We start from the raw sequence: 21,678 nt of genomic DNA, 5'->3' as shown, positions 1-21,678 counted from the left end.
AACTCAGGTTTCCTGATTCTTGGTCTATAGCTCTAATAAGCCCAGTCCCAAAAGTAACTGCTTTGTAAGTTATGTTTCACCGTTTATCCTAAATACATATAGAAAAATGGAAAATACTACCACTTTTCTTTAAAAACATTCATTAATTTGGGAACTGTAACATCTCAAAATACAAGCTCCAGGTGGGTAAGTCCAACAATCAGAGTGAATCATAAGATTTTAGACCTGAAAGGATGCAGGGCAGATAATTTAGACCTCGGTTACACATGAATTTAGGCCCAGAGAAGGTAAACTATATCCCCCAAATCACAAGGCTGAGTCAAGACCCAGGTCATCTAAAACTGGCTCACTGCTCCTTCCAATACTGACTTATATTCCTTGGATATTCATTAAACCAGAAAAGGTAAAAGTACAGAATCATATGCAGATTAGAAGTAATAAAACTGATATTAATAAGAATGCTTGGAGAAAGTACATAAGTCAATTCTTTAGTTAACAGAAGTAAACTAAAATCTATCAGAATAAATCAGGCAGCATGACTACTAACTTTAATTTGAAAACAAACTTAAATGTAAATCACAATTTTTAGTTTTATTGTTGTTTGAAGATGATACAAGACCTTTCAATGTCTCAGGCTCATGCATTTGAAAATAAATTCTAAATGTTTGCAATTCTCTGGAGCAGGGTTTGGAAGATAATGGCCAGCAACCTGTTTTCTGTGAGCCTCATGAGCTAAGAATGGTTTTATGTTTTTAAAGGTTGTTAAAAAACATAAAGAAGAATGTCTGATAGAGATGGTGTGTAGCCTGCAAAGCCTAAGTTACTGACTAACTGCCCCTTTACATAAAAAGTTCACTGACCCCTGTTCTGGATTCAGCAAGTATATGAAACAGGGCTGAATACATAATATGTGCTGGAAGGATTTTTTGTTTTTAAAATTAAATCTGATTTATTTAAGCTTTATTGTAATCTGCCTCTTTCTCCTCATAGCAGGTAGTAGGAAAAAAAAAAGTCTAGTTTAAGGGTTATGATTACCTGTGTTCCAGTTAACCGAGGCTTTATCACACAAATGAACATAAGTGGACCTATAGTTGAAGCTTATTATGTTATGTATCTGAAATCCATATAAAATGTTTCAGCTGAGAAAATGGCATATCCTATAGTAGTGTTGTTATACAATAAAATGGAAGCAAATATCTGTAATTAAAAAACTGGTAATTTGATTCTCTCCTTTAGGTCTCTTGTCTGTTTTGAAGATTTTCTCCTGATGCCTCCCCTGGCCTCCCACAGCATGTCCTTAGATTCATTAAACCAGCAGTTCTCAACCATGTTAATTACCGCTGTGACCACCCACCCGTATCTCATTTGCAACCATAAACAAGCCTCACCAAAACACATGAAAAGAATAGAAGTGCTCCTCATGAGACAGGAGACAGCAAAACTGGAATGACTAGTTCAGGGGGAAATAACAATCTGAGACACAGCGCACTTATCAACCTGAAGAGACCAGGGGGGCCGCCCTTCAGTCCACACCCTGCTGACCGGCCGAGGAGGACTGAGCGCCACATATGAAAACAAGTCCAAGCCCGTGTCTCTTTCTTGTCACATGGTTTATGTGGCAAAATCTGGATTTCATGAACTAGCAAAAAAATAAAAATAAAAAAAAAAATAAAAGCTGTACCACTGTTAACTAAATTACAATAATTTCAAGGCTATAACTCTGCAAGTACGGTCTACTGTGTCGCGGTTAAGACGTCTTACTTTAAAATAGTCACGTTAACAGCGCCTTTGGCTCCACGGTGCACTTCTCTTCGGCCGCTCCGTTCTCTGGCTGGCTTTTGTAATTGGAAAGGAATAAATTTTCTATTTGAGTCAAGAATTCTTCAGCAATGAAGCAATTGGCCACTTTGCTCAGAGTTTTCCTCAGACACTCTAAAAGCTAGTTGAAAAGAAAAGTTTTATATTTAAAACAAAAAGTGGTAAGAAGAGGGTTTGCATCACTATCACTATTTTATCCCTTTCCAAATCTCCCCTTTTCTAATGCTTAAATGAGAAACATTCTCCTTAAAGGTGACTGAGGATAAACTTGTGTTTAATAACTGTACAGCTGAAGTGCAGGAAGCCATTGCTGAGGAATGCTTAGCAAAGCTTGTCCTGAGCCCAGCTCAACAGAAGAAGCACAATTCTTCAGTCTGCTACAAATTGTTTGTGGAACTTCTAGGGGTTCCCAGGACCCCGGTCGCCTCCCAACTGCTGTCCATGTCCTCATCTGCCCGCACCCACCCCCCATCCTGGGGCAGTGCCTCTCCCCACAGCGGCCTTAAATCTAGGTGTGTTAGTCCAGCACCTGCTTGGTGAGTAATTCTTTGAGACTGGGGGGGTGGTGTGGGAGTCAGGCCTGCCTCTTGCAGGGCCTGAAGCTGGGCCTCTGACTGGCGTTTGTCCAGGCCCAGGTGCCAGGAGAGTCGCACTTGGGCCTCCAGAAAGGGTACCACAAAAGGGTGAGGGCTCTTGTCCCCCAGCAGCTGTAGGGCCTTCTCACAGCGTGCCCGGGACTCCCCAGGGTCCTCCAGCTCCTGATGGCACACAGCCAGCCCCACCAGGATCAGCAGAGGGCGGTCTGGGCCCGAGCGGACACCCAGCTGGGCCTGCAGCTGCCAGGCATTGGCCCAGAGTGCCAGGGCCTCGCGGTAGAGGCCAGTGGAGGTAAGGTGCAGTTCCTTTCTGATTTTATATAAGGAGATAAAACTGAGATTGCATGTATGATGCTTTCTACTTTGGACAAACTTGTGACTTTGCTTCTTTTTTTAGTAGTTTTATTTACAAAGCCAAGAATCCTATGGGATAAAAATCTATGTACATAAAAATACAGGATTCTACCATTTTAAAAATAGGATGATAGAGTCTATTTCCTGGGAAATGTGCATATTAATCTTCCAACAGAGCAAAGAAAAAGTGGCTATAATAGGAGGGGGTAAAAAATATTAAAAAGAGGGACTTCCCTGGTGGCGCAGTGGTTAAGAATCCGCCTGCCAATGCAGGGGACATGGGTTCGATCCCTGGTCCCAGGAGATCCCACGAGCAACTAAGCCTGAGAGCCACAACTACTGAGCCCGCGTGCCACACTACTGAAGGAAGGCTACATGCTCTAGGGCCCGCATGCTGCAACCACTGAAGCCCGCCCACCTAGAGCCCGTGCTCTGCGACAAGAGAAGCCACTGCAATAAGAAGCCCACACACTGCAGTAAGAGTAGCCCCGGCTCGCTGCAACCAGAGAAAGCCCACGTGCAGCAATGAAGACCCAACGCAGCCAAAAAAAAAAAAAAATTTAAAAAGAAATTTAATGTTAAAATTTTCTATTCCCAAACTGTTACCAAAGGAAAAAAAGAAAGACCAATGTTGCTAATCTTATTGAAATTCATTATACTCATAGAAACAAAACTAGAAGTGAAATAAAATAATTCAAGACTCTTTTTTCCTACCAGAAAGTTAAGTAAAATGACCATTTAAATTTAATTGTTAGATTTATACTACCGTTTTTAAAAATGATCAATTATTAAAGCTAAATGGAAACATGGCACTTTTGAATTTAATAAAATAAGAAAAATGTTCTCCATTGTGTACAATAATAATCTGCTAAGAAATTTATCAGCCAACATGGACAAATTTTTTCTAAAACAGCATTATTTCTATATGCAAGCATGGGCACCAAAACACATTACTAATTATCTCCTAGAAATTAATTTTAGAAAGGAAAAAGCAATCAAGGAAATACACAGGTGTATCCACAAAGCATTAGGCATCATGGGAAAACACATCAAGATGAATAGCTTTGGAATCTGTGAGCAATGAAACCAATTAAAGTGAAGGCAGCTTACTTTCTGCAAACAAGTCAGGTCAGAATCCCGGCGAAAGATTTTATCCATGGGGACACTGCTGTTGGAAGAAATATGAAAACAAACCAATGAAACAAATACTATAAACGAATCAGTTTTGTAATAAACTATCACTGATGCCATACATCACAATTTTATATTTAACTTGGGTTTTCCCTAAAACGTAATTTAATGAGAAACACTGCAGATGTGCAACCATCTCAAACCACAGTACATACCTCCGGGATAGCCCATATTTTTCTATTATCCATTTTGTCTTTTCAAACACTAATCCCCACCGAGGTTCTTCTAACATCTGTTGTACTTCAAATTTATAAGGTAAACCTAGAAAAGCATAAAGCAGCACATTTTTACCAACTATTTCTTAAATCTCCAATCTCCTTTTAATTACTTAAAATTCCCTTTCGTCTTTTCACAACCGCAGTTTGGCAGACCAGCTAAACAGCACGTTAAACATAGTGGGCATTCATTAAATATGCACTGCCTGGCTGAACTTGGTTCATCAAGCATATTAATGCCAAGCAATTAATAAAGAAAATTAAAAGTGCCATTTTCATGACAATTCTATGCAAGGAACTGTGACAGGTAAGATGATCACATAATTTATCATCCAAACCAAGACACTTTTGGAGTGAAAGCTGGCACTATTAATAATTGTGCCAGAACCACAGGCTTAAATTGGGATTGACCTAGGCAAACCAAGATATATTCCATCCCAGTGGTATTTTTTTTCTAACACATGTTATCAAGCTTACAGCACTGCTATAAGGTAGGTAGCATTATTCCTATTTAACAGATAAAACTGAGGCTGAGACAGGTTGAACAAGCTCTTTCCACTAGTAAAGCAAAGAGCTTGGATTTCAAACGCCACCAGGCTTGCCCGACTTCTGAGCCCACATTCATTCCACCTCCCTCTCCGTACTGATCTAAGACTAGACAGGGACTAGGTTTAATTCTGGAGAGCCAGTAACTGCACTTGAGTCACGCTAAACTCTGGAGGAAACAAGTCCAAGGGGTAGATATCACGTACATAAGTTAGAAAGGAAAAAATACCAAAAGATGAGCCTACTTAGACATTTCTCACATATCTTTCAAAATCTCCATGTAATTGTATTTGCAGTATATTAAAGGCTCAGCTGATTCATTTCCAAAGGCCAATACCATAATAACACTTATATAATGCTTACTCTGTGCCAGGCTTTATATATAAAGGTGCTTTTTATATAGATGTAAGGCCAGTTACATGAACTAGCTACCAGTGTTGTCCTCAGTGTTTTTTTTTTGACGAGGACACTGAGCCACAGAAAGGTTACTAAATAACCTGTTCTTGGACATATCTAATTAGTAAGAGGTAGAGCCAGGATTTGAACCCAGGCAGTCTGGCTCGAGTTTATGTCCTTAATCTTTACATTATACTGCCTCTCAACTTGCATTTTTGCCATCGTAGGCTTTTCGAGTAAACAAAATGTCAGCAAATCAGAAGGTATTAAGAAAAAAATCATAATTCTACTTCCACACAATACAAGCATAATTTGTCAACGTGCCCTAAAAAGGCTTTTTTCTCCCCATTTTTTTTCAGGTGTATGGAATGAGAAAGGAACAGCAAGCCTGATGATAACTGATCTTTTTTCATTTCTCAATTCTCTTCCATTTCATTTTCCCCCTCCAGGAACTTAAGAAGAGTGACACATTATAGTACACAAGCTATTACACAAACTCCTTTTGTGATAACAATCATTTACTTGATATGTTTTGATTACCTACTAAGCACAGACAATAGCTATGATCATAACTACCTATTTTAGACCTATTATTTACTAAGCACTTTACATACATTACTGACAGTCTCTACAACCTCCCGTAAGCAAGTTAATAATTTTTTCTCATTTTACAGATGTGGCAAATGAGAATGAGAGGGATTAAGTAACCTGCCCAAGGTAAAATAACTAATAAATATCAGAGCTGGGATCTGAATCCAGGTAAGCAACTCCTACTCTTAATGAAAGTAAAAAATGAGACTAAAAGAGAGGTAAATAAATAAATACATTTTCAGTCTGTGCTCATAAAAAAACCATGAAAATACACACACACACACAACACGTTATACACCTCTATTTGGTATTAAGAATATTTTCTAAGTTAAAAAAATGGCACTAAAACCAGTAAAAATTTCTTTTTGTACTGATTATTTTTTGATATGCTTATTATTTTTTTAAATTGAGGTATAGTTAATTTACAATGTTGTGTTATTTTCAAGTGTACAGCAAAGTGATTCAATTACACATACATGTACTGATTATTTTTATCCATTAAAGTGTCAGAATAAAACAAATCACTAAGTATATTTCTGGCCTATTACAAATAGAGAAAATGATTAACCATTAGACATACTGTAAAGATAGGATTTGGGTACACACCTAATAGAGGGGGAAAAAAAAGAATGAATCAATGAGTGAACAAATAAATAAGTAAAGGACCCAGTTCAAAGTACTGTAACACAAGGTATCCCAGGGCTTCTAGGAAATTTTAATTCTTGAACCAGAAGGTTTCCAAGAGGAGCAAAGAGAAGAACCGAGGATTAAGACCTAACAAACAGGGTTAACAATGGTCAAGTCATGTAAGAGGCAGCTGTGCCCAAGAGAACTTTCTGCAATGATGATAACGTGGAATACTTGTATGCTGTGACGGTAGCTTATGCAAGAATCCAGCACTGTGCCCGCTCATCTTTCGGGTGATTCTTTCCCGTTTGGGGTAGTCTGTTCACACACATGCATTGGTCTTTATCTTGCTAAAAAATAAATTTGAACCTTCTACAAATCTTTGGAGTCTGCTCTCTAGGCAGCTTTCTGCTCTCTGGTACAATGTCTTGCAAATTTAGTTGCCCTGGTCTCCTTGCTCTTACCTCCATCACCTCAACTCAGAGTCTGCTAGGCTCTGGGTGGGTTTCTCCACCTTGTGCCACACCTGGAAGTTCTTTTAAGTCAATAAGCTAGGTTAACTTGGGCTCACTTTGTTTCCCATCTCTCAGGAATCATATTCCTTCACTGTTTGATGTTATATCCTAAATACCACTGTTCTCTATATTTTGTCCAGTTTTTTGGTTGTTTCAGACAGGTCCTTGTTACTTCATTTTGGTCAGCAGTAGGATTCTAGGAACTGAATTTTAAATTTCATTTAATTCTAATTAATTTAAACAGTCACACGTAGCCACATGTGACTGTATTAGACAGCATCAGAGTAGAGGCTCACTCCCCAAATCTAGCAGAATGTGACAGTAAGACATGGTTTAAATGGAGAACAAGTTCACTGTGATTCTTCCTTTTGTTAACTTTTTGTAAAATTATACTGGCATAAAGAATGATGTATATATGTGCTATGTTCAAAATGGGCATTTTGGACTAAAGTTAATGTCAATACTATTCATTCAACAAAAACCTACAGAGCACTGACCACTCCTTAGGTATAAGGCAATTGATTAGGTACTACAGGAGATACAAAGAAGGCATAGTTCCTGCTCTTTGGGGCTCACAATTTAGTGAGACAGGCTAAATAAATAAATTATATTAAAACATGAAAGCAAGCATGAAGGCAGGAAACAAATGTTGCAGGTGCACAAAGAATAGAGCAACTAATAGTAAATGACATGAGGGGTGGTAGTGCTGGGGTCTTTGCCAAAGAGGGTATTTTTGTGACATTATTAAGAAAGGGTATCTGAGTGACATTATTAAGAATGAAGAAATTAATTTGTTAAACATTCATTTAGTACCTACTTTATGCCAGATCCTGTGCTAGAAACTGAGAATAGAAAAATGAGTACAATATCGTATCTACCTTCAAGGGGCTCATGAGCTAATGGGGAAGAGTATAATGTAGAGTGACAGTATCCAGAGAGGACAGTCAATTAGAGCAGTGGTATTAAGGATGAAAAGAGAGTATCCTAGAGATGTAATTGTTTCCTCTCATCTTTTCCTTCCATCCACACTCGCTTCTTACACTTCCCTACTTTTCCTAGTCTCCTACACTAATTCTCTATCCAGCCAGAGTTGATTGGAACAGCAGTGGACATAAATCCCAAAGGAACCAAGTCATATGATGGGCTAAACCAACCAAATTCTTTCTTGAGAGAGACAGATATAAAAATAGTTAGGCACTGTTGAGCCTAAACTGGGAGATCATGGATAGCTAGTGGTAGGGTGGTCATTATTATTATTATTTTTTTTTCATTTGAATGTCATTGCAGAGAAAGCCAATCTGCATTTATCAAGAATTTTCAAGAGAACAGAAGGGACTTTGTCTGTTTTGCTTACTGCAATGTCTCCAGGACCAAATACACACACACTGCTTGGCCGTAAGTTTTCTCTACATTGTAATGTTTTTGCCCAGTGGCCATGGTAACACAGTGGGAACTTTAATGCAGAAGGAAATCATAAAAGGAAAGAGGGTGGCTGCACTACATGGTATGCAAACAGTGATTCCCTAGTTGAGGACACAAACTTTTCCATCAAATTGCTTTCAACAGGTATAAATTCTGTGATTTGTAAGATTCAAAAAAAATGAAAGTACAAGTAGGATTGTTTTTGTTGAAAACTTACGATAAGAGCCATCTGGGCTAATTTCATCACTTATAACCAGGCAGGTAATCTGAGAATAAGGTAAAGGATTATTTCTATTATAAGGACTAACAATCATTCCAATGAACTTTGCACCGCCTCTGGAGAAGTAACTCTACAATTTAAAAAAAAGTATAATTAGTTTCAACCACATAAATTTAAAAGTCAGTATTTACCCATACCAACATTTTAAACATCCAATAGAGGAAAAGGGAATGCAAAAGTGTGTTAAAAACTTCACTTCCAAACAGCAACTAAATTTATTACATACCCTAAAATTTTCAGGCCAAAACATGTCCAACCCAACCTGAACAGATCACTTTTTTTTTTTAAGATCACCCTTAAAAAGATCACCTGGCCTGCAAAATCTATATTTGCCATGAATACATTTACAAATTATATTCACTAGCCCCTCAGCTGTAATCTTTATCTATATGGTAATAATTTACAAACAGCTGCCTACAGCAGAAACATCCAGATATCTAACATAAAATTGCAGAATAAAACAAAACTCTGTTTTTTCCAGAGGTGGAAAATATATTATATTTCCAATTATTTCAATTGTACCCAGCCCCTGTCTTAGTTATCCCCATCATTTTTAAAGGCTCTGGGGGGAATTATCACTGTCACTTTGATGGCTTGTCTATATTAAACAGAATAGCTAATTTTCTAAATGTTTAAATAAACATGTATTACTCTTATAATCACTTTGCTAGAAATGTTAAAAGTGTATTTATTTAACAGAAAACAATGAGAGGGGAGAAAATGTGCAATTATTTACCGACTACATACAAAAAGACCTATAAACACACCTGGTATTTGGCTTGAGTGTCAATATCTCGTAAGGAAGGATTAGGATCAAAGGCAGGATGAGAATGATACCATCCAATAACACTATAGCCCCTGACAGCCAAGGTTTCCGAGGCTTGTGTTTGTGAGACGGGATCCATCTCACACTGTAGTCCTGTACTCAGACTGTTACATGGCTCTGCTGCACAGACCTATAAGGGATTAATCCTTAGATGATTATACTGAAATCCTGTTAATTCTATTGTTTCAGTCCTTTCATACACAGATACAGAAACTTTTTAAAGCCAAGCCTTTTATCTGCCTATATAATAGGCAGCCTTTAACTTGCAAACGAATTACTCTCCAAAAGTGTGATTGTATGCAAGGAACTCAAAATCCATTTTCCTACTCAAGACAAGTTACGGGTTAGTTTTCCAGGTTGGCCTGTATAGTATCTGTATAAACACAGTCTTTCAATGACCCCTATTACTTATGATAATAATTTCTAGCAAAACGATGTATATCAAGTTTCAATTATAAGGTTAGCGCATGTTTCCTGGTCTCTGGCCTCTTAGGAGTTGAAGCTTTTTACTGGCAAAGGCAAGGAAGAACTAAGGCCTGGTAATGTTCCCTCTTTCTCGGTGGTAAAAGGAAACAGGTGCTCAATATATGGAATGTTCAGTCACCTCTGGGAATATATAACTGTCCACATTTGCATATTCTCATTTATATCATAGATAAGGTTTATATGTTAATTATACACATTGAAATCTATAAAAATATTTGGTATGGCAGCAGGACTAAATAATTTTTAAAAATTTAAGAGAAAACTTACCTCAACTATCTTATCAACTTCTGAGTATCTTCCTCCTAACAGACCAATCACTTCTGCCATAGAAACATGAGCATGCTAAAAGAAATACAAGATAGACTTAGCCCAAACATACAAACCAAACCCACCTGACCAAAAAATCAGAATAAATCTCACTTATCATAGGAGAGTCATTTACAAGTACAGTAATTATGCTTCTCTAAAATGAAACAGCATAGTAGAGGAACCAGATGCTAGGCTCAGCACACAGAGACTTAAGATTTTAGACCTATCTGTACTGCCGGCTGAGAGGCTTTGAACCAAACATTGAAACACTCCAAGATGCCATTTTTCTCATTTACAAAATGAAGATACCATTTGCTCCCCCTTCTAAGGAAAGGTATCATAAGGATGCAAAGTAAAAATCACTCTGGGTCCTCCTACAGAAAACACCATAAACACACACAACCGTTGGAGATCTCTGTAGTTTAGTGCAAAACAAGGAGTCTCCAAATTATAAGAGTTGTGCTTTGTTGCAGTTATATAGAAGGCAGCAGACAAGGATACTAGGAAATTAAAATAGGGTTAATGATGATAAACAGTCTGCAAAAACTCACATTAATTTATTTTCTCTAAAATATGGAAACATGCAATTGTTTGGCTTTTCTCCAAAAGAAAAGACTTATTTTTTAGATTCCTTGTAAAGGAGGATAGTTAAGATCCAAAATACACGTCTTCCATACTCTCTCTTACGCCTGCAATAAAAATACACAAGAATAGAAATCAGAATAACTAAGTAAACACAATATAATATCCTTACCAAATCCATTATTAAAAGTGCTTCTGAAGCCACTTTCACCTGAAATGGCTCCTGAAATATAAAAAAAAAAAAAAAAATGGGGGAGCATAAAAATAGAGATTTTGTTCTTCCTATCGGAATGCCCACCCTTTTCTCCTTTATCTATCACACCAAGTTCTCACCACCAACCAAGGCTCAGCACAAATCAGACTTTTAAAGAAATATAAGTATAATTCAAAGCCCTAGCATGGAGAAATTCTCTTCTCATTTTCCATCTGTATCACTCAACTGACCTTCAGTGTACCCTGCCTTATCCAACCTGTCTTATACACATGCCTTGCACACACAGAAAAAGAAGAAATATTTCATGTCTGAGAGGAGGGTATTATTTACGGTCATTCAGTGATGAATAAGTAGTACCTGCTTTTCTTCACTGAAAAAATTACAAGGTATCAGTTGGAAGGGATCGAATGAGCTGGAAAAGGAAAAAGAAAAAAAAATCATTCCTAATATAATTTCAATAACATAATCAGGAAAATAACATTCATTTACAAATTTGAAAATGTGTACCAATAATCTAAACCTAAACTCTGAGTGAAAAAAATATTAAACTAGGAGAACTTCTTGTGATACAACCCTTTTGAAAGAAGCACTGTTCTTTCGGACTTGATTAAAAATTTGGGAAACAACATGACCTTTGGGAAAAAGTAATTTTGTTGTCTTAATTTCTTTTAACACCCAAAGTGGAGAACATTATAAATGGCCAGACATGTGTCCTACACTGAAAGTAGGTTTCAAAAGTTCAATGAAAACCTAACCCTGACATAAGATAGGAAAGAAAGTTCAAGAAAGATGGAAGTTTCTCAGAAACACTTCTATCAGTACAATGTGTTCAGCAGAGTAGGGACTCAGTATTTGTTGAATGAATAAATGACAAACAGTTCTGTTAAAGAAATGAATGGATATCGAAAGTTCTAGTGATAAACTCATCTTTTAAAATGAAAAAGTATAAAAGATGGAAAGAGGGACGCCTAAGCAAGGCTAGATACAAAAGCACGTGTAAATCTGAAAGAAATATTAGAAAGGCTTTGACCAATAAAGAATTGAGGTTTGAGAAAAATATTTAAAGTGTTTTTAGGCTACAGTCAGAGAAAACAAACAAACAGCGAATATGTTCAAGTTAACAACTGGAAAAGAGCAGAACTATTTAGTTCCTATTCTACCAGACACTTAGTGCTAGGAGATCAGACACTTTATTTTGCTGAATACTGTATCGCAAGTACCTAGAACAGTGCTTGACACACAGTAGGCATTCAAAAAGTGTTTGCTGAATGAGGAAGATCTTCAAGTTAGAAAGTGCTTAGTCAATGCAAATAAAAAGAAATGAAAGGTCAAGATAGATGAGAAAATAGAAAGAAAGCATATGCATCCCAGAGCACTTTGAAGAACCATCATGTGAAACCACCATCAACCCTTTTTGAGGAACCATAAAGAATGAAAAAATTATTGGAGGACTAGGAATAGGCAATTATTGGGCCAGTTTTCAAAACACAAAAAAAGAAGCAGAGGAATTAAATGTTGAGTATCAGGAAAATTCTAGAAAAGATTAAACAGCTGATTTGTGAGCCTTTAGCAAGTGAAGAGGTGACTACTAAGAACAATAATGGGTTCATGAAAATATAAGTCATGACAGGTATACCTAAATTTCATTTTTGATAGGAATGATCTGCTAGAAACTAGCAGACTCATAAAGACTCAAATATATTGTTACTAAATGTAAGCAAGACATCTGCTATGATTATTCTTCTGCATAAGATGAAGAAATAAGAGTTAACTGTGGTAATATATAGCTCATTGAACAATGATGTCTGAGGTTTACATTTATCTCAGTTAAACATTTTAATCAGTGATCAATGGTAGAAAAGGCAAGCTTATTGAAATGTTGATTCAAAGCTACAAAGAAAAGTGGATCTGGATTCAAAAAGGTCCTCACAAACTGGAAGAATGACTTGAAATTACAGTAAGTATGTCTCACATTTAGATTCTGAAAATCAAATGTGTGGACACTAGATGAGGAGTCCTAGCCTATGGACAACTGTATTTTCTTACATGGTTAATCTCATTTAATTTATTCTCACAACGCTAAGTTTTGATTTTAATTTTAGAGAGGTGATATATAATGTAATGGTTAGGAGTATGGATTCTTAAGCCTTAATGCTTGGGTTAAATCACAACACCACCATTAAAAAGCATGGGCAAGTCACACAACCTCTTTGTGCCTCTCAGTTTCCTCATCTATAAAATGGGAATGACTATATTAACTACTTCATAGGCTTGTCATGAGGATTAAATGAGTTAATATATATGAAGTGCTTAAAACACAGCCAACAGTGTTAGCTATTATAGATATTATTTTATAAATGAGGACTCAAGGCTTATAAAGGCTTTGTGTAACTTACCCAGGGACATACAACAGCTTGAGTATTAGGGCTCTTTCCATTGAAAATAACCAAGTGGCATTCCTGGATGTCTTGTTTTAAAGGGACACTGACAAAACTATAGTCTATTTCATGGGTCATCTGCAGGAAGTGAGGGTCTACAAAATCAAGGCATTTAACTTATTTGGTGACCCTTAATGTTACAAGTTAAATATTTTAAATTATTAAAGAAAAAACCTAACATTCAGCATCAAAGAGAGAACTAGTCATTTCATGAGGTTACCTGTTCATAATGTCTAAGGAGTTAAATGACCACCTGTCACAAACAAGGCCCCCTTACAACATATGTTGGATCCTATATTCACTGAACATGAACAAATTAACACTTTTGCTCAAGGTCTCCCAAATTAATAATCAGTGAAATAAAAAATTTCAGCAGTATTTTTTTTAAATTTATTTATGTTATTATTTTATTTTATTTATTTATTGTTTCTGGCTGCGTTGGGTCTTCGTCACTGTGTGTGGGCTTTTCTCTGGTTGCGGCGAGCGGGGACTACTCTTCGTTGCGGTACGCAGGCTTCTCATTGTGGTGGCTTCTCTTGTTGTGGAGCACGGGCTCTAGGTGCGCGGGCTTCAGTAGTTGTGGCACGCAGGCTCAGTAGTTGTGGCTCGTGGGTCCTAGAGTACAGGCTCAGTATTTGTGGCACACAGGTTTAGTTGCTCCACGGCATGCGGGATCTCCCCGGACCAGGGATCGAACCTGTGTCCCCTGCACTGGCAGGCGGATTCTCAACCACTGCACCACCAGGGAAGCCCCTTCAGCAGTATTTTTAAACTTAATGTGGACAATGTAATGTTGCAATATCAGATATCCCTTCCATACATTTTCTAATCATTTGTGATGTTTAAAAAAAAAAAAATCACACTTATATAATGTCACACTATACCTTTTTGTTGGCCTTGGCACTTTTGAAGATTTACCAGGTTTGCATTTTTCCTCTTCTCTTCTTCTTGCCAACTCCTCAGCAGAGAGATGCTAAAAAAAAAAAAAAAAAAAAAACCATTTGATCAAAGAGTCCATCAACCACTGAGAGGGAAAGTTAATAAAGAGACACCACAGCATAAAGCTGAAGAGCACAGATTCGGCAGACAGAATGCCTGTCTCTGCTACTTACTAGCTGGGTGACCCTGGCCAAGTTACTGAAGCTTTCTGTGTTTCAGTTTTCCTCATCTTTAAAATGAGAACAATAATAGTAATAATAACAATGTCATGATGTTATTGTGAAGATTAAATGAGTTAATGTTTCCAAAATATTGACAATAATGTCTGACACAGTAAGTCCTTTATAAATATAAAATAATTCTCTTTCATTTCATTTCTATTACCAATCTTATATTCCAGCCCTTATGAACTATGTACCTTTTCCAGAATATATCTGGTATTTTCCTATGTCTGTACCTTTGCTTATGCCTCTCCTTCAGCTTGGAGTTCCCTCATCCACATTTCCAAATTTTGAGATTCTCCTGCTCATCCTTCAAGTCACAGATGAAAAATCACATCTTCTGTGAAACCTTCCCTGATCACACCCTTTGGGAGGACCTTATATTTCTTGGAACCATTCTCATAGAACTTACCATAGGTTTTATCTTTCCTACTAGAAATGTAAGTTCCTGGTAGGCAGGAACCATGTGTTACTAATTGTTGTGCCTAGAATAATGCTCAGATGTGAGGCTGGGGGCAGGGAACGGGGAAGAGAAAGAAGAGAACTAACATTTATTGAGTACCTGGTACATGCAAAGGCTTACTGAGTACCGAGTATTAGGACCTTCATACATTTTATTTCACTTAATTCTCACAACAATCTTTGATCCACACTTCATAAATAAAGCCCTGAGATTCGGTACAGTTACGCAAGGTAACAAAGCCAGTAAGTACACATTCACATATTATTTCCATTTGACTGCACTGGTTGTTCACAAACAAATTATATATGCACAGAACACGTTTGTGTGTGCGCGCACGCGCGCGCACACACACACATATACTCACTGCCTATGTTTCTTTTTAGGACCATAATTTTTGTTAGTAGAAATAATACTTTAATATTTGTAATTCAATTTATGTCTAATGCATGGAACAATATTTTAATTGGTATATCAGAACATCATTCAATGACTTTACTGAAATGAATAGGGCACAACTCCCTGGCACCTTGGCAGATATTCTGGAGCTAGAGACCAGAATATAGAGACAGATAATCAAAGTTCTGAAAATTAGTCAAACTCCTAGTTAACTGTACCATCAGTGCCTTCTTTGTTGTTTACTGATGACTTCTAGACAAACAAATTAACATGGGAAAGAGACATATACATATACATATATACACACACACATAAAACAATTGTAATATATGTGACATTAAGATATACAAATGTATACTGACAAAACAACTTTCACTTTTGAGTCATTTGAAGGGATCAAAGTTACCTCAAACGTTTGTCCTTCTAAGTCTTTTGCATCACACCAATTTCCCCACGGGTCTCGGACCCTACGTCTCCTTGTACGCTGTGATGAAGTTAAAAATAAAGCAAAAGGTCACAAGATTAGCTTGGAGAAATCACAGCACATTAATACACAAAACCAAAATGATAATTTTCTAAAACTCAATTTCTCCATTAAAATACTGTAATCCCTGATCAGCAATGCCTGACTATATTTTATTAATTTACATTGAATAGTTAGCACTCTGTTCAGAAATAAATCAGTGATGATTTTCTAAATTTTATTTCAATTTCTCTTTAATTTTCATTTCCTTTCACCATTTGGGAGTTACAACTCTAGGACAAGAATATTTTTTAGGACCAAAAAGAATCACCATGAAAATGACTTTGTGGTAGAAAACTTGCAAGAACACACAGCCAGAGGTATAATATTGAAAACTAGAAGCAAAATAATTATATCTCAGGCTTAGGAAAAGATTGCCTAGTTAATACAAATAGTAAAAAATTATAAAGTTGGTTGACTGGATTAGTAATATCTAGTTTTGCAAACATCAGTACTGAAGGCTTTAAAATGGACAGGCTGCCAGAAGCCAGTGTATGACTAGCACCACCTCCAGCAACTGTATATGAAAACACCCTTTCTTAAAAAAATAAACTAGGTAGAAATGGTTTATAGCCTAAACACTCTGAGAAAAATACCTACTCTATCATCTATACTTTTTCCATTTATCTTACCTATTACCAATTTAACCTATTTTATTAGTAAAGTCAACAAGACCACAATATGACTCTGCCTTTTAGGAGACTTGTTGGATCACTTATTTTCAAAATAAGATGCATGCATTTTAAAATACTGTAAAACTCACTAACCTCAAGAATTAAAAAATAAAGGCTAAAATATTTTGAATGGCACTTCTACAAAGCTAAATCTTACGGTAAGAATTTTCAGCAAACAAAAAACAAATGAAAGAGAAAAAAGAGCTAAACTGTATAGTTTTAAAAGATACATTAGATACAGAAATCAAAACAAAGCAGTCTAAGACCACTTTAGCGAAACATCATGCTTCTGTGTGAAGTTTGTGAGTGAAGTTTTAAATTTCTGGGGTTTGTTTTTTGCCTCATAAATCAACATGAAACTGAATGGAAACCAAAAAAGTGAATGGCTTGGGTGAAATAAAAGCGAAAACATGTTCTTCTACTAGATGGCCATTTGTTAAACAGGGGAAGAGAAGTAGGCATATCTTTCTTAACAGGGTAAGGAGCAATCAGGAAAGATCATTTAGTGAGAGAAGGGACTGCTTACCATAGACTGCAGACGCTGGGCAAGTTGGTACGCTTCTACTGTGTCTTTTCTGTCTCTGATTCGTACTTTATCAACTGGCTGTGGCCTGTTATATACAGCCTGTTCTATTGGAATCCAGGAAAAACAAAACAATCTATTATTTTACGGATCTCATTTGTTAAATAGGAAGGCATATCTATACTATTAATTATAAGCCAATATCTAAGTTTTTAAAAAAATATGAGCTTATTTCCACAATACACATTTGATGCGCTACTTGGTAGTTCTCACATAAAAGGAAATCTCAATAAAATGAAACATTTAGGAAATGGGTCATTTGTTTAATTTCTGATTAAATGAGTGCTAAACCCACTTTGTTAACTTTGCAAGTCTAATACAGTAAACATGATTTCATTTTTCTTTTAGTGGCTAAGGAAGGTATGACACCTTAGTTTTCCTGTAAAGCCAGTCCTAATACCGTGCTTTGGGCAAACAAGGATGCTGAAATGTAGGACAGATCCCAGGGCAGACTATAAATTCTCTCTCTACGTGAAATGAAATAATCTCTGACAGGAAGTTTTCTGGTTGTCTTTTCATAGACACAGACTACAGAATATACTCCTCTCAAACTATGGGTTACAAGATTCTAATTAACTCACCACTTTGCAACTATAAATATTATCTTTCTTCAAAATTGTCATGTTAATTCAATAAAAGGGCAGAATACATTTAAAAATATGCTTAAATTTGAGAAAAACTACAGTGAAAGAAACTTTCTACCACGAAAAATATTTTGGCACTTTTATTACATTTAAGTGTAGAGGTTCATAAATTATTTTCTTTATTTAAACACTGCTAGACAGTATTTCTAGCATTAACACAGTATTTCCAAATCAAATGGGCTTTGATTGGACTTTTCATAAAATTACTTTTACTTGACAAAGAACTGCATCCTTAAATCATTTCTACCAGTTAGACTGAATATTCTTCCTTTAAAATCATACCACCAATTTTCAATGTAGGTTAAAAGGAAATATAGTTTATCAACAGAAATCTGTTTCAAAACAAAATCTCAATAATACATTTATTCTATAACGTTATAGCATCTTTCTGTATTCTATATCTATAATAAGTCTAACTTGAATTCTAACTATCAAAGAAATTAATGGGTGCTATAAGGATAAAAAATGTCGAGTAAAAGATGTTGTTGGGTTTTTATTTTTACCACATCCAAAATTGATTGCTCCTATCAACTCGAGGTATGTATGAATCCGTCCAATACAATTAACATCCCCACAGTTCTTCAGGCCAGGACGTACTGAGGTCTTATTTAAGTATTTCGGTTTGCATATCTCCCTAAGAGATGGAAGTACAATTATTTTGGATAAAAACATAAAAGAAGATTTCTGGGGGAAACTTTTAATATTTGAAATATTTTAAAAATGTACCCCCTCTCAATGTGTAATGTGTACAGACAACGTTAATACATAATACCCAAGTGTACTTTCTTTTCTGAAATAAAATATCTTTCAATGATACAGTAACTTACAAGTATAGCGTGAGTTTTACAAGTATCATTTCTTCCCCAATATTAAATTCAATAGATTTCAGTTATCCCAGGACTCTGAAGTTAGAGCGTTATTTATCTACAGATCCAAATGCAAGCCTGAATCTTTGAATAAAAAGGGCATATTCATAATATATTGAAAATATTTAGTATTAGATACTCCAATTTTTAATAAATTGCTTAGGTTCATTTACTTTTACTTTGCTGGGCAACATCTTTTAATTACAAGCTACCTTATAAATGCTTAAAAGTTTTATATTAGTTTTTAATCATTATGCTAGTAAATATTAAGTGCTCTCAGTGGAAAACAGAAACGGATACTACAGGGCATTCTAAAGGAATCAAGAAACGCACAAAGACTATGAAAGAAATAAGAGGTTTCCATAACAAAACACGTATTTACTAAATATACTTAATGTACCATGTTAGATGGTACAACATAAAGTTGAAGTAACAGAGAACTTAATAACAGTAACAAACAATTACTGAGTGCTTATAACAGATGCTGTACTAAGGGTTATATACAACTCTACAAAGCAGATTTTATCATTCTTATTTTAGAGGAAAGGAAACAAGTAGGTGAGAGGGATTAAAGCACTGACTTAAGGAAGTGACAAGATTCAAACACAGACTTCATAAACCTAGTATTCAGATATATCATATAACATAGGTATTTCTTAATCAATCTTTATTCTACAAATATTTATTTTGTGTCCTATACACCAGGCACTGTTCTAGGCACTAAGGACACAGAGATGAATCTGAAGTTCCTGAACTTACAGACCTTACATTCTAATAGTCAATAAATTAATGAATAATATATACTATGTTGTCAGGTAGCAGTACGTGCTAGGAAGACACAGTAAGAAGGATAAGAGGATAGAATAGGACAAATAGGTACAGACTATTTTAGATAGGGTGTTTAGGGAAGGCCTAAGCAAAAACCAAATTGAAAATCATAAATTCTATAGAAGTTCAGGGAGGGTAAAAAGTAATCTGTGATGTGGGAGGGTATCAGAAGTTCCATTACAAAGGTGAGATTTCAGTGTATCTTGAAAGAAAAGTAAACAAACTGTGCAAATGAAGGCAAGAAAGCTGGAATGGGCATGGTATACCCAGCCATCAAAAAACTGTACGAATCTATAAACGGTACTGGTCTAATTAAAGATTATCCAAATTGAAAGGCTTTAAACAAAGAGCTTAGTACTAGTACAGCACTGAACAAATAGTAAGGCCTCTACAAATATCTGTTTATGATATAATGATGATTCACTCTTTCAATCTGCCTCTGTATTCCGAGCATTGTTCTAAGCACTAGGGACGTAACAATGAACAATGAACATGGAGCCTACATTATCATGGGGGGTTGGGGAGAGAGGAGACAACACACAAATAAAAATATAATATTTTCAGTGGTAATAAGTTCTATAAGATACATAAAATGCAGGGTTAGAGAATGAGAGGGAGGAGATATGTGAGTTACTGTAGACACAGGGTAGTCAGAGAAGGCCTCTAATTTCCCTTGAGCAGAACGGAAAGAGAAGAGGAAGCAAGATTCACCAAGATCTGGCAGGGGAAAAACATGCAAGGCAGCATGAAAAGTCAGTCAAGGCCCAGAGCTGAAAGTGTGGAAATAATGGGTCAAGACTGCAGTCTCTGGAACCACCTTCGCCTAATGGGACCTGGAACAAGTTCCTTTCCCTCTCTGAACCTCATTTTGCTCATCTGTAAAATGAGGACAAGGCTGTCAAGGGGACTAGAGATGACTTAAATACAACGTATTGCATTTGGTAAGTATTCGATAATGATACTGACTACTATTTTAATAAAATATTCCCCTAAACAGGGAGTTAACTGCATGTGCTTTTATGGAAAGGATCTTTTAGCAACAAACAAATCTAGCAGGACTTTTTTTATCTTTAAAACTTTAACTCTTCTATTTTTTTAATACTGCCTCCAGTCTCTAAACACTCTCTTCTATTTCTGAAGAGAATAGGTTTGAGTTCCTGTTCAAAACATTCCTTTTTGCTTTCACACTGTTTGGCTAAATCATCATACTGAAACAGCAATATTTAACTGGTTTCATGAACTAAGGCAAATGACATTAGGAAACTACTGCCATATAATTTATGCTATCCATATAAATTATTCTGCCTCATAAATCCAAAATTCAAAGTAACAAATGAAATGTGATTACAGTAACATTAAGTAGTCACTGATAATTTATAGACACTTTTGAGTTAGTCATTATTTTGAAGCACTTTTATTTTGGCCATTCATGCTCTTATTTCCAAAAACAAAATTAGATACCAACAGAGATTTAATTTAATTTGTCTTTTTTAATAGTGTGAATTAGGCAATGTGGAATAATGGAAAGAGTGATTTACAGAGTTGAGACTTGCACTGAAGTCCTTCTTTTGTCAGCAGCTGGTCTGTATAATTCAAGGTGGCTCCCTAAACCTCTCCTGACCTCAAGATCATTCTATCAAAGAGAGAAAATACCACCTGCCTATTTTACAAGATTGTGAGGATGACAGAGAAAAGACAGAGAATCTGAAAAGACAGATGACAGAGAAAAGCTTTCTGTAAACTACGAAACACTATGCAAATGTCAGGAGTGGTTCCTTATAGGTATTCTTTACTTTGATATCACCCTTACCTAGAATTTTCCTAACCTCAACAATTTGCGAGATAACCAAGAGTCAAGAACAAGAAAAAAATCTTTCTTTTAGAATAGGGCTATCTTTAGATGTCAAAATACTTAATACTGTGTGGGTAAAATGAAAGTTACTAATTTAGTAAGCCTGGTTGTTTTCCTTTGGTAATCTTCCTAGGTTACAGCAGAAGCCCTCTGTAAAGATGGCTCTACACAATTCTGTAGCTCCTAAAGCAATAAAAATTATGCATGTTTGATGATGTCTTAATTAAACTATTATGAAAAATGCAAATCACTTTCAGAGCACTTAAGCTAATAAGGTGGGAAG

General features: G+C 36.0%; 1 protein-coding gene and 1 pseudogene across 3 annotated transcripts in view; both read right to left on the bottom strand.

Moving 5' to 3' along the window:
- Window positions 1-583: 583 nt before the first annotated feature.
- MYSM1 (Myb like, SWIRM and MPN domains 1) overlaps window positions 584-21,678 on the bottom strand; it is a 36,102-nt gene continuing 15,007 nt past the window's right edge. Inside the window, exons 9-21 of one of the 3 annotated variants that reach the window (XM_061186520.1) lie at window positions 18,353-18,483; window positions 17,149-17,252; window positions 15,832-15,909; window positions 14,291-14,379; window positions 11,326-11,380; window positions 10,927-10,977; window positions 10,131-10,205; window positions 9,319-9,507; window positions 8,489-8,621; window positions 4,115-4,220; window positions 3,879-3,936; window positions 1,762-1,939; window positions 584-1,639 (exon numbers count right to left, since the gene is read on the bottom strand). In XM_061186520.1, the coding sequence (XP_061042503.1) occupies window positions 1,772-1,939; window positions 3,879-3,936; window positions 4,115-4,220; window positions 8,489-8,621; window positions 9,319-9,507; window positions 10,131-10,205; window positions 10,927-10,977; window positions 11,326-11,380; window positions 14,291-14,379; window positions 15,832-15,909; window positions 17,149-17,252; window positions 18,353-18,483 (1,237 nt within the window). In that variant the 3' untranslated portion in view covers window positions 584-1,639; window positions 1,762-1,771. Of the gene's footprint in view, window positions 1,940-3,878; window positions 3,937-4,114; window positions 4,221-8,488; window positions 8,622-9,318; window positions 9,508-10,130; window positions 10,206-10,926; window positions 10,978-11,325; window positions 11,381-14,290; window positions 14,380-15,831; window positions 15,910-17,148; window positions 17,253-18,352; window positions 18,484-21,678 lie in introns of all 3 variants that reach the window. The other 2 variants (XM_061186519.1, XM_061186521.1) reach the window with 2 other exon arrangements.
- Window positions 2,336-3,161, bottom strand: LOC133089046 (sorting nexin-21-like; annotated as a pseudogene).

This window comes from Eubalaena glacialis, chromosome 3 (assembly GCF_028564815.1).
Source record: "Eubalaena glacialis isolate mEubGla1 chromosome 3, mEubGla1.1.hap2.+ XY, whole genome shotgun sequence".
Lineage (NCBI taxonomy): Eukaryota > Metazoa > Chordata > Mammalia > Artiodactyla > Balaenidae > Eubalaena > Eubalaena glacialis.
The sequence above is the reverse complement of the archived record's forward strand: the minus strand, read 5'-3'. Positions and strand labels throughout refer to the sequence as shown.